This window comes from Asparagus officinalis, unplaced genomic scaffold (genome assembly GCF_001876935.1).
Source record: "Asparagus officinalis unplaced genomic scaffold, Aspof.V1 AsparagusV1_Un589, whole genome shotgun sequence".
NCBI classification, from domain to species: domain Eukaryota; kingdom Viridiplantae; phylum Streptophyta; class Magnoliopsida; order Asparagales; family Asparagaceae; genus Asparagus; species Asparagus officinalis.
This window is the reverse complement of record NW_017972851.1, coordinates 104,262-119,568: the sequence shown is the minus strand read 5'-3', so window position 1 is coordinate 119,568 and position 15,307 is coordinate 104,262. Positions and strand designations below refer to the sequence as shown.

Here is a 15,307-nt window from a genome sequence, read left to right as displayed (position 1 = left end):
GCTGCCATGTTGTCATGTTATCATCTGTTGTTTTAGGGGGTGTTTGTTTCATCAAAAATTTTGGCATTTGGTATGGATCACAAGTTTTGGGATCAAAAAGTGAGTTTTTTTTTTTGTATTTTGGGATTTCATATATGATGTTTGTTTTAAGAATTTTTTTAGAATATTGAATTCCAAAAGTAAAAAAAGTGCCTAATTTTTAGAATTTTCTAAATCCTCTCAATTGGAGAGGATTTTGACAAATCCTATAAATGTGTGTGCTTACCTCTCAATTGGACAGTATTTGATAAATCCTTATTTTGTTTTTTTGTGGGAGGTAACCTCACCAAGATAGTATATTCATCGTATTATAAAATTTTGGCATTTGGTAATGCTACAATTTGAGCTTGAAACAAACAAAATATTACAAATTGTAGTATTCCAAATTTCAAAATATTAATGAAACAAACAATATTTTAGAAATCCAACCCATAATAAAACACCTATGGATTTTAAATCTCATGTGAAATCCATATCCTAAAATTATAGGATTTGAAACAAACACCCCTTAGGAGCTGTTTGGTTGGTTTCCTAAAAACCAAAAAAAGGAAATCGGTACTAGGAAATCAATAAAATAATATTTTTATCCATTTCCATCCCTAAAACTCACCCACAACATCTAATAAAATATTATTTTTATCTTCCAACTCATCTCATTTCATCTCCTTTCTTACCTTTAAAAATAAACCAAACACAAGAAATGTGTCACATCATCCAACTCATCACAACTCATCTTATCCCATTTTTAAAAATCACACACATCATCCAATAATATTGTGACAACTCATCTCATCTCATTAAACATTCCTTTCCATCCATTTCCTCAAAAAAAAACAAGAAATTGGTTTCCTTAAGTACGTGTCACATCATCCAATAATATACCTCCAACTCATCTCATCTCATCTATTTTCCTATTTTTAAAAACGAACCAAACACAAACAACCTCAAAACATCATCCAATAATATACCTCCAATTCATTTCCTTATTTTTTTAACCAACCAAACAACCTCAAAACAATTTTTTTTTTAAAAATCACTCACATCATCCAATAATAAGGTGACAACTCATATAATCTCATCTCCTATTCTATAATTTCCTTCTTTTTTAAGCCAACCAAACAACATCAAAACAATTATTATAGGAAATAGGTTTCCTATTCTTTGATTTCCCAAAAAAATGGCCAAACGAACAGCCCCTAAACTAGATTCAGTTTGTTACTTGTTTATTATTATTAGTTTTACAACAGTTCAGCTTTTCTGCACATTTCGAAAGTTTTTAGGGGTATTTGTTTTTCTGGGGACAAGTCAGCTTAACGTGTGCCACCCCATATTTTTTATGTGCATGCAAAGGGTGTGGTTTGGAGAAATCTGACAATAAACCCAATGTGGCAACTCTCCCCCGCCCCCCTTAGCCACGCAAAAAGCACAACCAAACAGCCTCTAATAAATTTTTTTAAGAAATCTGAACAATCTTTGAGTGTCAGGTTGTAATATGTTGTTTGGGAGTTGAGTAAGGTGAATGAAGGTGAAAGGAAGTAAATATATGTAAATTTACATAAATGATTTTATACTAATAACACATCAGCTCTTTTATTTGTTTTGATGGGGGTAAGAATGTCATTACACCCCTTTACCCTCCTTTACCCTCCTCTACCGCCCAAATCGGGGGGAAAGAAAACCAAACAATTTTACCCTCCGTTCCCCTTCCTTCCTCCTCTCTACCCTCCTTAAAAAAACTCCCAAACAAGGTGAAAGTTGCATTTCTCTTCCCCTCCCCCTCTCTACCCTCCATCCAAACAGTGCATTAAAAAAAAGAAAAAGAAAAAGCATTGCCCTAATCGGCCAATTCTGGGAGTTCGACAAGAGTTAGCAGGAGATAATGGAAAACCCTAACCCAGAACTCCGTGAGATTTCTTGCTTCTTAAAGGTAACGTGGGAAATTTCTTACTCTTACTTTGCAATTTTCTTTTTTTTTTGTAATTTGAATTTTTTTAATTAGGAATTCTGTAATTTTTAAAGAACATCTCGTGGTCAATTCTTTATATCTATGTTTTGTTGACATTGAATGCAAATTCCATGATTGTACATGTAGCTCTTTAATATGTTCGATTAAAAGAGTAATCTTTATCGGTGTTTTATGATATTGTGTTGTACTCCCATTTTAGTAAAGCCAAAAAAAAAAAGGAAGAAGAAGAAGAAAATGAAAAAACAAATTTGAAATATCTGAATGTTGCTCAAACGGAAGGGTTAAGAGCTTTTTGGGATTATTTGAAAGGAAATCTTTATTTACTGGAGGATCTAAAGTTCTATATATTATGCATGTGGCCGTTGGTTAATGATCTTCTTTTGGTATCTACACCTATACAGTGGTTATTTTTTCATCTGTTGTTGTCGAACTAGCTTCAACAATATCAGTTTCCTTGAAGGGATGACATAATGTTTTTAGTAATTGCACATTCTGTTACGGATATAGAGGGAACTTTGATACATTTGTTACATATTTATATTTTTTTGGCATGATGACATCTAGCAAGGTGTTTTTTCCCGCTTATTCTAGTTTGACGTGAACATAATTTATGGTTCCGCTGGTTGTAGGTCAATATAAATGAAAGATATATCTTTGCTTCTTCTTTTTTCAAATTATAAATGTGGATGATTTCTTGATTAATGTACTTGATACTTGAGATGTGATGATGACTTAGAGTTTTTATCTTGTCAAAGTAGTAGTAAACCATGTAAAAAGCTCTGCCTTGCAATAGTACTGTTCAAAGCCTAACAGTTTAAAAATGACTACATTTTTTCATAAAAAATTCATGCAACGATATTCGTCATTAGCCAATAAGTACATTTCTGGTATTCTTCCCATAACAAAAATGACATTGACGCACCATATTCTGGTCAATTTTATCATGGCTTGGTTGTGTGTATGAATAAATATAGAGAGCAAGCTACAAAATTTTGTATAGCAGTGCTATCTACAAAACTCTGACACATCAAACATCATTTATTCATACGCTCCTCAGCAACAACATTCTTGTTGATTAAAAGCAAAAGAAACTGTATAGACAAATTAGGTGATGCCTGCCGTTAACTTATATCTCATAGGTCATTCCCACCTTGAGTAACTTACTCCTTGGAATCTTCATAGCCTCTCCTCCCTGCCGAAAGTTTCTCCTCATGAAGTTGTAAACATAATCGACAACTATTCTCTTAATAATCGAAGAATTCTTTCCTGCAACCACTTCAGTTTCTCCTAACAGGTAGACGATGGTGAATTTTTGATGAGAGACGGGGGGGGTAGGGGCTCTTCGTGAAAATAAAAGGGGGAAATTTTCCCTCCCTTGTACGAGTGGGGAAATTTGGGGGAGCGGGGGGTTGGGTTTTGGCGACGCGGAGAAATAATAAAGCGTCGTAAAAAATATAACTTTTAGCGACGCCAACTACATACGTTGGGAAAAGATCACTTTTAGCGACGTTAGCCTAATACGTCGCGATAAATGCATACTATTGGCGACGCTAATCCTAAAACGTCGCTAAAAAGCTATACTTTTGCCAACGAAAATGAAAAAACGTCGGGAAATCCATAACTTTTACCGACGCTAAGTTAAAACGTCGCTAATAATATACACTTTTAGCGGCGCTAATTATAAACGTCGGGAAAAATATATTTTTTGCCGACGCTAACTAAAAGCGTCGGGAAAAAAATAGTTTTTGGCGACGTATTTAACCATGCGTCGGGAATAAGCGTCGCAAAAAGTGCAATTTGTTGTAGTGCTACTTCCGAATACAGAAATCCAACCCCAGAGATCCTTTTTATGTCCTGTCTAAGAGCCAAGTCTTTTATGTAAGTGTTGGATATTTTGTTCTCAACCTCAAATTTGTATCTTTTGACATGTACGTAGTGCCATATGGCCATGATCTGCATGAGGAAAAATGAGAAGACGAGCGGGAGGAAGCCACCTTGAACAAATTTGGATAGGACTGAAGATAGATATGTAAGCTCTGCTCCGCCAAAAACGACAAAGAATGGTAATATTTGCCAAATGCTCTTTTTCCATATCATGACCATTATTAGAGTGACCAAACATGTTGTGATAGTCATATCACAAAGAACAGCAATTCCTGCAAAAGGATATACAAGTATCATATTTTATCCAAGAAGAACTCCTAAAACAAGTAGATTGATTATTCGCCTTCAAGGGTCTTAAATAAGGTTTATCTCTAATACCATTTTCAGTATAAATGCACAAATAGGATTTGCGAGCTCCGTGGTAAGTATCGCATAAGCCTATTGGGAACTGACAAGACTTCTGGAAACATTATAGAGCTGTTATGAATCTGCCTTTAAATTCTCGACCAGAACCCTACCTTATATGTTAAATAAATTCATATTTCCATCAAAATAGTATTAGGTAGGTTGACAATTAATGGTAATGATTCTTTCCAATTCATATTTTCATATATTTCATCAAGTAATATGTGCACTCAGTGTCAAGGTTTCCTGATCTTCCAATTATTTGCGATGAGTCCATATTTGTTGATATCCATCTATTTCACATTCGAGTTAGTTGTAGTGTTTTTCACTATTGATAGAAGATATGGCAGAAACTTTCATATGAATTCATTTATATACAAATCAGAACAATTTAATTATGCTTCACGAAAGGATAACCATGCCAACATAAAATCCTAGAAGTTGGAAGTTCATCTTAACATTGAAAGTTTCTATGTAAAATGCTCTGAGAGCCTTTCTTAGCGAGCATTTTGTGTATAATCTGATCTTCTGTTAGGTTTCCAGACTTCACGCAAATCAGCAGGATTATATCTCTAACATAGTACGGACTCATAATTTATATCACCACATGAACATGGCTACCATGTCCAACTTGTGTGTGTGGACATCTTTAGTTTTATCACTGTATTCAGTGTTTTTTGTAGGACATTTGATATACCTAGAACTATAATTATTATAGATAAATAAGTAAAAATTGGATGAACTTCCATTATAAATAATGATGATGTTGACAAAATCCTTACCATAGGCATTGCCTATATGTTCTGTTGTTCTGAAGCTCCCCGTCACTAATATACAAGCGGTCATCAGCGCAATGTTTAATTCTGGAATGTACACTTGTCCTTCATACTTCGGAGAAGTGTGGACAACCTTAACTCTTGGAAAGCAACCTAGAGTTTGAGCCTGTGCTATGATTGAAAATACACAAGCTATCACAGCTTGGTTGCAATAATGGCAGCAGCAATAGCGAGTACAAATGTTGGCCAGAATAATGGACCTACATCAAATTAAGCTATATTATTCATCACACAATCTCTTATACTGTCAATAATAGAGATATTTTAAATCACATTAGATATGTATTTTAGTACCTGGAAGTGATTTGTAGAAAGTGTCAGCAACATTTTCCGGATATTTGGTTAGATATGCAGCTTGCCCGATGTATATATATGCTAGTGATACTGCAGGGAGCAAAGCCCCGACGAAGCTAATCTGTAATTGAAGATTTGGATGATTGAGTTTACATTTTCATAAGAGCTTGGCATCAAAATGAACAAGCAATTACGGAATAAAACTTGCTAAAAAACAAAGATATCCTTCTAGTTTATTTTTATTTTGTATGAAATTCGGAGGAGTTCATTGTCACATGTGCAATCTTTGTGCTATTCACTAATCACCCCATTATCTCTCTATCTGTGTTCCATAGCGAATACAAATCCAGTGAAGCATATTCATGCGATCACTAAATTACATGGTAAATACATAGGTAATGTATCATAAGGCATGATTGCCAAGATCATTCATTAAGGTAAAGAATAGAGAATCTAGATTCTTTTTAGAAATTATTTAGGAAAGATGTAAGCTTGGACGCAGTGAGGAATGCAAAGAAGTAAAACAAACAGTTATAGTCTTCGATATATTTGGTTGGTAGTGCCATAGGAAGAAATAGCTATTATCAATCTAGGAAAACATTGTAGAATCTTAATAAGATTTTGAACTCTAAACAGGCCTAAAACATTTGAAGGCAATTTTGGAATGTCTAAAGGGTATATAAGTACCTGAATAGCTCTAACATTGAAGTGGCCCTAACATTGCTTCAGCACCTGTTTTATGAGTATTTTGGGTCCACGTCATTTTTCACAATCTCTAATAAGGCTCAGTGCAAATATCATGATGAGTTAAATACCTGTAATGCAAAGCACAACACCTCCAAGGGAGATCCATCCTTGGACACGAGTTCTACTGTTTCCTGGATGGATATTCAGGTTACAATCAAATCCCTATCGCTCCAGAAGATTAGGAGAAAACCACCTACACTTGCCCGTATGGAACATTCGCATACCGACGCATGCCTTTTGGCCTGTGCAATGCACCGGCCACATTCCAACGTTGCATGATCAGTATTTTTTCCGACATGGTAGAGCGATTTCTCAAAATTTTCATGGATGACTTTTCCATTTTTGGACCTCCAAGGGAGATCCATCCTTCTTTTCCATTTCTCTTGAAATAGTCTATAATGTACATTGGATTGAATGCGCGCAAAACTGTCACATCATACTTGAATAAATTGTACAGGCCAATACCACCAATAAGACTGAACCAGAGTAGGATAATAGGCGCAAACGCATAACCCACTTTATCTATGCCGAAGCGTTGAACAGAAAACAGCATGATCAAGATTATGATCGAAATAATTGCGATTTTTCATGTTTAAGATGAAAGAAGAGAACGATGAGTGATTATCCTTTAGTGAAAACCTACATTTTGATCAGCACCAAGGTCTAAAATATTGCATCCCCATGTATATTTATATCTGTCCGTTAACTTTGAACGTTTCTTGGATACTGAAATCTCGAGAGCTAGCATGGGGTCTAGGACTCATGTATGTTGTTATATTTAAAACGCATATTGCTACAAGGCTACAAATGAGTTACAATTTTATGGAGAATTTGGTATTTTAAGGTGTTTGTCATGTGCATTAGATATGGATTTCATTTTAGCCAGATACAAAGCTAATTGTAGATATAACTCTTAAGACTTAAACAGTGCGCAAGGAAGTGTTGGAAAATCATGCTATGTCTACATGTATAATACGCCACGGAAGACTGTATGTACAAAAATACTAAGCATGTAGAGAGCATGAAATATACACCAGGACCATCTAATTAAATCTAACATGAAGCCTATAATAAAGAGAGCATCCAAGAGTTTCAACATCATACTTTTAAAGTGTGATTCGATGGTAGATCGAACGACCCCTAGCTTGTTCTCCTTGTAGTAGTAAACCACCTCGTAGCGGATCTCCAAAACATCAAGTGAACATGAAAAAATTGGAGGCTTCTTAAGACACAAGACAAGATATCAACTCTGAGGTTCTTAAAATCCTACTACCTCCTCTTACTCAAAGATTGCTAGAGTTTAGTAAGAGATAGAGCTCTCTTTTATTCTCTTATGGAAAACCAATTTTTCATTAACCTTTTATGAAGAGAGAGATATAATATTTATAGAGTGAAATATGTTCATGATATCAATGACTCATCCTATGAGTCATGCAATAAATCATCAAAAATAATGATTCATCTAATGAGTCATGCAATTACTCATCTAATGAATCATTATATGTTAAAAACATAAGCTAAAAACTATGTTCCCAAACCATACCCCTTAATAACTCATCCATTACTCATTAATCAGAGTATAATGAAATGTGTATTTTATAAATGAGAATACCACATCACTATTACTAATACGGTATTTCATATATACAATATTTAGTATTATTCCAATCTTTAACTAATAAGTCATCATATGACCAAAAAGTCAACCGGTTAACCAATAATCATCCGTTGACCAAAAAGTCAACCAGTTGAATAAAAGTTAACTTTATGAAAAAAAAATTTGGAAATTATTTCTTAAGCACATAGAATTCTGATTTTACCGATACATATAACCGTTTATGTGTATCCGGTAAAAATTATATATGCGTATCAATCATACACATTACTGTATAAATTGTTTTTCATAGGATTCAAGTACGCGCTTGGTGTGACTCTAGGGCCCAACTTAAAACTCGACAATAGATCATATCCACAAGTACAACAGAGGTGCTACCTACCCATGAAGACTATTCGGGTATAAATTGTGATAAAGGTCTGCAAGATGTTTAACCAATTTTTTCAGGACCACTTAGTGACAATACCGTATAATCCGGTCTCTTCATCAAATCATGTTAAACTATCGAGCCTAGGGTATGGTAAGCTGTCAAACCCTAATATCTTGATTAGTGTTTGTTGATATTAAACTCATAAATTATAAGATAAAACTGACCCTCAGTTTATCTTATTCACCTTGACCAAGGATTTACAGGCTATAGTTATATAAAACAATCTTATGATATCTACCCCTTATACTAAGAGAGACGAATCCTTTCTTTGCATCTCAATATCTACTTATGTCCCAGGATGTACCTAACAAGAACCGTTATACATAACTCAATAAGAATTATGGTTAGGTAAAAGTCTAAGTATATCTATACTAACATATAAGATATTGCACTCATGCCTCGGCTCAAGAGACTACTATGTACTACATCACTTGAGAATTTTTATTTGACAATTAAGTATATTACCAACTAGATGTTCTCGGTGAGTGTTTCAGTCAACTCATTCACTAATGAGTCACATATATATTGTATCTTGATATCTCACATCAATGATCTAAGAAATGGATCATCTCCTTCAAAAGGAGAAATAGAGCAAACACTAGTCTTATCAAAATGATGATGTCTCATCTCAACACTTCATCAACTAGGAATATTTAAGAATATACATTCATGACAAATCAGATCTCTTCATTTCGATCACTATCCAAAATATCTGATAGTCTAGTATTATTCTAAAGACTTTAACTGTATTAAAAAATACCAGATAAATATGACCAAAACAACATAGTATCATTTTGAACAAGAATGTTATATACATATAGGTCATCTTATAATATACAATTATTACTTGTAGGGCACCCATATCTAACACACTTGCACTAAGGCCAATCATTGTAGTACCTAATACCCAATAGCTCAACAATTTTTTTAAATTGTGTACGAGCAATTGCCTTCATGAATGGATTTGCTATATTATCTTTTGTGTCTACTCTTTCAATCTTGATCTATTGGCGATCAACTATATTCTTGATCAAGTGATACTTCCTCAGAATATGTCTGGAGTTATGGTGAGACCGGGGTTCTTATGTATGAGCTATTGCAGCATTACTATCACAGTATAATGGTATTGGATTTTTAATGGTGGGACCAACTTCCAGCTCTGAAAGGAACTTCCTCATCCAGAAAACTTCTTTGGTTACATCATTTATCGCAATATATTCAGCTTTCATAGTCGAGTCTGCCATTGTATCCTGCTTGGAACTTTTCCAGCGGACAGCCTCTCTATTGAGGGTGAAAACATATCCTGATACATATTTACTATCATCGATATCCCTCTGAAAGCTTGAGTCGAAAAAATCCTCCATGTGGAGGTCATTTTTTGTCGTATATAAAAAATAACTCATGATAATCATATTTTATTATAATTTTATACCCTCATTATTAATTTTATATGAATAAATATACCACTAATAATTGCTTTTATCTTTAATTGCAGGTTAATAAAGAATAAATCCCAAAAATCTCATCTCTCAACAAAGGCCCTTGAGTAAATGAATAAATAAGAGAAATTCAAAAGCCAAATGAAATATTTGAATTTTAAAAGCCCAAAAGCCCAAATATCCCAAATGTCCATGGCAGCTTCTTTTTTTTTCACAAGTGAATTTTCTCAAGCTTGAAGGCCCAAAGCCCATCAACAAATAAAGCTCCCCTGCTGCATTTTTTGGAGACCGGAGACTTGGATTTTCATCAAATAAAAATCATGTGAATAGGGCCGGATGTGGTTGCTGCAGACCGGAGACTTGGATTTTCATCAAATGAAAATCATGTGAATAGGGCCGAATGACCGGTTGCTGCAGAGTTTGGAAGTTGAAATTCATTGTGTGGGCTGGACTTGCTTGTTCATTTTCTCCTTGGAAAATCAAATGAAGATTGAGCCTTGGAAAATCAAATGAAGATTGGGCTGGAGACTTGCTATCATTTTCGGTTTTGAAGCTCCATTAGACTTAGGCTGCAGCTTTGATTTTTTACATTGGACTTGGATTTTTATTTTCTTTTGAAAATCATATGGGCCCCTTATGTTGGGCTAGAGAAGAACAAAAAACAAATTCAAAGGTGGAGATTGCTTTGCTTGGGGCTCAAGACAAATCCAATGACTCATATTCATTGAAGATTACTATAAATAGGGGTAGAGAGTGAGGGATTAAGGATGTGAAAAATTTTGTAACTCCTTTTGGAGAGGAGGGCTACTCTTAATTGAGAAGACCTTCCAAAAATTATACCTTTAGTTGCAATTAATAATAATATTTTTTTTCCTCTTTAAATTTGTTCTTTCTCCTCTTTGTTGAATGATGAGGATGGAGATGAAGAGCAATTTGAATGTTTGCATTTTTTTTCTCTTTTATTTCTTTTTAGTAATTTCCTTATTATTGCTTATTAGTTAGATTTAAATTCATGCTTGTAGTGTAGATTTATTTTCTTATCATTTTTATTTCTTTTTGCACTTTAATTTGTAGAATAAATTTATTTTTCTTGCATTTAATTTTTGTTATTTATTTTGTAGTTTAGATTTTTATTTTCTTTGTAATTAGATTTATTTCTTGTTCATAGTTTAGATTTTTTTTCTTTTTATATTTGTAATTAGTTCTTTTTCTTGTTTTTATTTCTTAAAATGTGAATTTAATTCTTGTAGGAATCTTAGAATTATATGAAACTTGTCTAATTTCCTTTATATTATATGAATTATTCTCTTGCATTCAAAATGTTCATGTTTAGGATAATCAACTAGAGAACTAATCGGTAGAAGAAGAATTTGATAATCTATGCTTATCTTAAATGGTTTGATAGGTTATTCTTATGAATTCTAGGATTATTATCATGTTGTTGTTCTTATCATGAATAGTAATTTTGACTTAGATGATAATTTGATAGGTTACACTTTCCTTAAATGGTTTGATAATCTATGCTTAATAAATCTAAGTTGAAATATGATAAAAAGAGAATAGTTTATATTTTGTAATTGAAATTGGTTAGTGGATTATATTCTAGATTTCTTACCTCTTTTAAATCCACTATCTTGACTTTCTTAAATTTTATTTTCATTATTGGTTTTATTTCTTGATTTTATACATTCATCTTTCTTGCCTTATGATTTTATTTATTCTTTAATTCTTTCTTCTCTCCTCTAAAATTCAATTTATTATCTTTTGCAAATATTCACAACAATCACTCATCACAATCACACTTATTCTTTATTTCTAATTGTCACGCACAAAACATATGAACCATTTCTAATAATCTCTTAAAACCACCTTCCTCGTGGGATCGATATTTTTATACTATAACTTGATCAATTGTGCACTTGCAATTTTGGTACATAATTATGCCACATCAAGTTTTTGGCGTCGTTGCCGGGGAAGATGCTAAAATAGAATTTTATTAATTTGGTTCTTTAACTTGTGTATTTTTCTTGTGAAGGAACCACTTGGAGCTTGAAAATCTTGGATTGAAGATCAAGAATTTGGAGCATTGCTTTCGGGTAAGTCTTCTTTCTAGTTTTCAATTCCATCCTTTTTAATTAGCTTCACAATTAGAGACAATTAGGATTTAAAAAAAATAAAAAGATTTTATTTTTGTTGACCATAATAAAATTCACCTTTCACTTGGACATTAACTAACAAGATAATAAATTCAAACATGAGCCATCTTCTCACATTTGTTTGTTGTTGACCATAATTAAAAAAAAGATTTTCTTTTTATCATCCTTTTTAGTCGCTTTTAATTTCTAGGGTTGCATTTCATATAGTGTAGGAATTCACAAAAGTGATTGTAGCACTTGATTTGGCAAACACTTTAAACATTCTTAAGGGCAAAACCCCAATCAAGATAAGGTAAGGGATTTCATCACCCTTTCCTTAGCCCACAAATCACTAATTCATCACTTCACAAACCCTAGCCTTCTAAAACTCATTAGACGTTGGCCCATAAGGATTCGAACTCAATAAGGAACAAGAAATCCTTAAGTGAACCGGTTTAAGTTTTCTCAGAATAGTTGGTGTCTAAGGCAAGGTTTAGGGGTTGCGTAAAGCGCTCTGTAAGGAAAGAGGTACTTAATTGATCTTTGATCACCCCCTAGTACTATCCTTACCTGGCTAACTACCTGGGTAAAACTTTGATCTTTTTACTGTAGGAATTTTTGGTTAGGAGCTGGTCTAGTGGAGTTAGGCTAAACCCTAGAATTAAAGTTGATTGAAAAGTGATTGCTTTGATTTGTTTTATTTAGGATTTTTTCTTTTTCTTTATCCTTTCATAAAAAAACTAATTTTCTTTCTTTCCTTAAAAAAAAAGAATTTTTTTTTGTTTTGGTGTATGCAAATTTGGGTTCGGTATAATTCTCATCGCTTAATCCATGTTGAACCAATCCAAGAAATGGCAAATCGTCCAGTTCTTCAGGATATGTGTTACCCCACCAGAAATGCAATTCCATCTTGCATAAGGCTCCCCGAAGTAGATGGAGCAAATTTTGAGCTTAGACTGCATTTCATAAACATGCTTCCCAAATTCCTAAGTAATGAAACAGAAGATGCATATATATTTATCTCGGAATTTGAGGAAGTATGTATTATGATTAAAATGAGAGAATTAACTGAAGAGGCGATTAAGCTTAGATTTATTCTATTTGCTCTTAAGGACAAAGCTAAAAAATGATTGTACAGCTTACCGACAAATTCCATCTCAACTTGGGAGGAATTTGTCACTGTTTTTCTCAAGAAATTTTTCCCTATTCATGAAACGGTAAAGCTTAGGAACAATATTCAGAACTTCAAAATTGTCCCAAGGGAGCCATTCTGGAAATATTTTGACCGATTTAAAGATCTTTTAATCCAATGTCCTCATCACGGTCTAGAAAAATGGCGACTGTGCCAAGTCATATATGAAGGATTGGACTATTCTTCAAAAACATCTTTAGAATCGATGTGTCAGGGAGATTTTATGAGGAAAAATACAGATGAAGCTTTGGAATTTCTAGAGAGTTTATCCGAAAAAACAATGCAGTGGAAAAACTGTGATGACAGGGTTTTATCTATTCCCCAGTCTAAGTCTAGTGGTTTTTCCCTGGAGTCAAACATTGCTTCTGAAGCGAAGGTGGCGACGATTATGCGGAGGTTAGAAGCCTTAGAAGTTAAGGAATGAGCTCCGGCTCAAATCAATCATATTTCTACCCCGGGATGTCATAACTGTCAGTCTCCTACCCACGTTTCAGAAGAATGTCCTCTTCTAGAAAATAACCATGCATTAGAACAGATGAACGCTGCATTCCAGCATCCCAAAAATGATCCATTTTCTCCAACCTACCATCCAGGTTGGAGAAATCATCCTAACTTTACTTGGAACCAGGGAAACTCTCCTGGAAACCAAAACTTCATTCTCGCGTCGAACCAACAATTCCCTAGGGAAACATTGTCCCATTCAATGCACCAAACAATTTCCAACAAGCTAACCCAGTTTTTCCAAACCAACATCCTAATCCTCACCAGCCTACAAATTCCGATCATGACAAACGTTTGAGTATCTTAGAAAAGGGTTTAGAAGCTATGATCAAAGCTTCTACACAAACGACCAACATGTTGACCCAATCATCCACCACTCTAAATTCCTTCATGCAAACAACTGGCCAAGTACTCAACTCGAACACTTAAGCCATAGCCCGGTTAGAAACCTAACTTGCGCAACTAGCCACTTCCGTGAGTGAGAGAGAAAAAGGAAAATTCTCAAGTCAACCTGTTACAAACCCTAAAGACAATGGATCCAGTTCAAACCATCCAACTCATGTAAATGCAGTTCATACACTGTGATCAGGAAAATAAATAGACAACCAAGTTAGAATGCCACCGGATCAAACCCCTTCTCCCATTCAAAACACTCCTTCCGATGAAGCAATTCCTTCCGATGATCAAAATACTGAACTTGAGATTGAGCCTGATCTAGATAGGTATAGGCCCGTTGCCCCCTTTCCAGATAGACTCAAACCTAGGAAAAACTCCCCGCAGGTTGAGAAAATCCTAGAAACGTTTAAACAGGTCAAGATCAACATCCCTCTCTTAGATGCAATCGAACAAATCTCTTCTTATGCAAAGTTCTTGAAGGACTTATGCACTAAGAAAAGAACCACCAACGTCCCCAAGAAAGTCTTCTTAGCTGCCAACCTCAGTAAAATTTTTTCAAAACCCATGCTATTGAAATACAAGGACCCTGGTTGTCCCACAATTCCATGCGTCATAGGTAACACTCACATTGATAAGGCACTTCTAGACTTGGGAGCTTGCGTCAACCTCCTTCCTTATTCGGTCTATCAACAGCTAGGTGTAGGAGAACTTAAACCTACAAGATGCACTCTACAATTAGCTGATAGATCTGTAAAAATTCCCAAAGGAGAGGTAGAGGATGTTCTGATCAAAGTTGGAGAGTTCATTTTCCCTGTTGATTTTATTGTCTTGGAAACGCAGCCCGTTTCCAATCTCAAAAGTTAAATCCCCGTCATTCTAGGAAGACCGTTCTTAGCCACCTCAAATACTTTGATAAATTATAGAACCGGTCAAATAAAACTATCTTTTGGGAATATGACTGTTGACCTCAATATTTTCAACTTAGGGAGAAATATTTTCAACTTAGGGAGACAACCTAGTGATCCATCTGATGAACCCATGGAAGTGAATTTCATTCAAGGAATATCCAGTGAACAATAAGAGGGAGAGTGTGAGTCTGATTCAAATGCATCTGATTTAATGATTGAGGAGCTTTCTGATGACAAGCTTGAGATAGAACCGTTAGTCAATCATGTTTTTACTGTTGGTTGGCAATGAGAACCTTTAGAGATAGAACCCCGAGTCCAGCTTTGCCCATTTGTGGAGGAACCCCCTAAGTTAGAGCTCAAACCTCTACCCGAAAATCTAGAGTATACCTACTTAGGGGAGAACGAGTCTTTACCAGTTATCATTTCTTCTGAGTTGACTACCGGTCAAAAGGAAGCTCTCTTAGCTATTTTAAGAGAGAATAGGGAAGCCATTGGATGGACCATGGCTGATATCAAAGGG

At 34.6% G+C, this 15,307-nt stretch overlaps 1 protein-coding gene across 1 annotated transcript; it reads right to left on the bottom strand.

The window, feature by feature from the left end:
* Positions 1–3,015: 3,015 nt before the first annotated feature.
* Positions 3,016–6,754, bottom strand: LOC109827967 (potassium transporter 5-like; the record flags this gene model as incomplete). The annotated part of the gene is given in 9 exon segments (XM_020394992.1): positions 3,016–3,479; positions 3,818–4,161; positions 5,077–5,277; positions 5,280–5,330; positions 5,425–5,545; positions 6,112–6,139; positions 6,141–6,156; positions 6,240–6,260; positions 6,520–6,754. Coding segments are annotated over 9 exon segments (1,365 nt in total), but the record flags the coding sequence as incomplete, so codon positions are not given.
* Between the last annotated feature and the right edge of the window lie 8,553 nt (positions 6,755–15,307).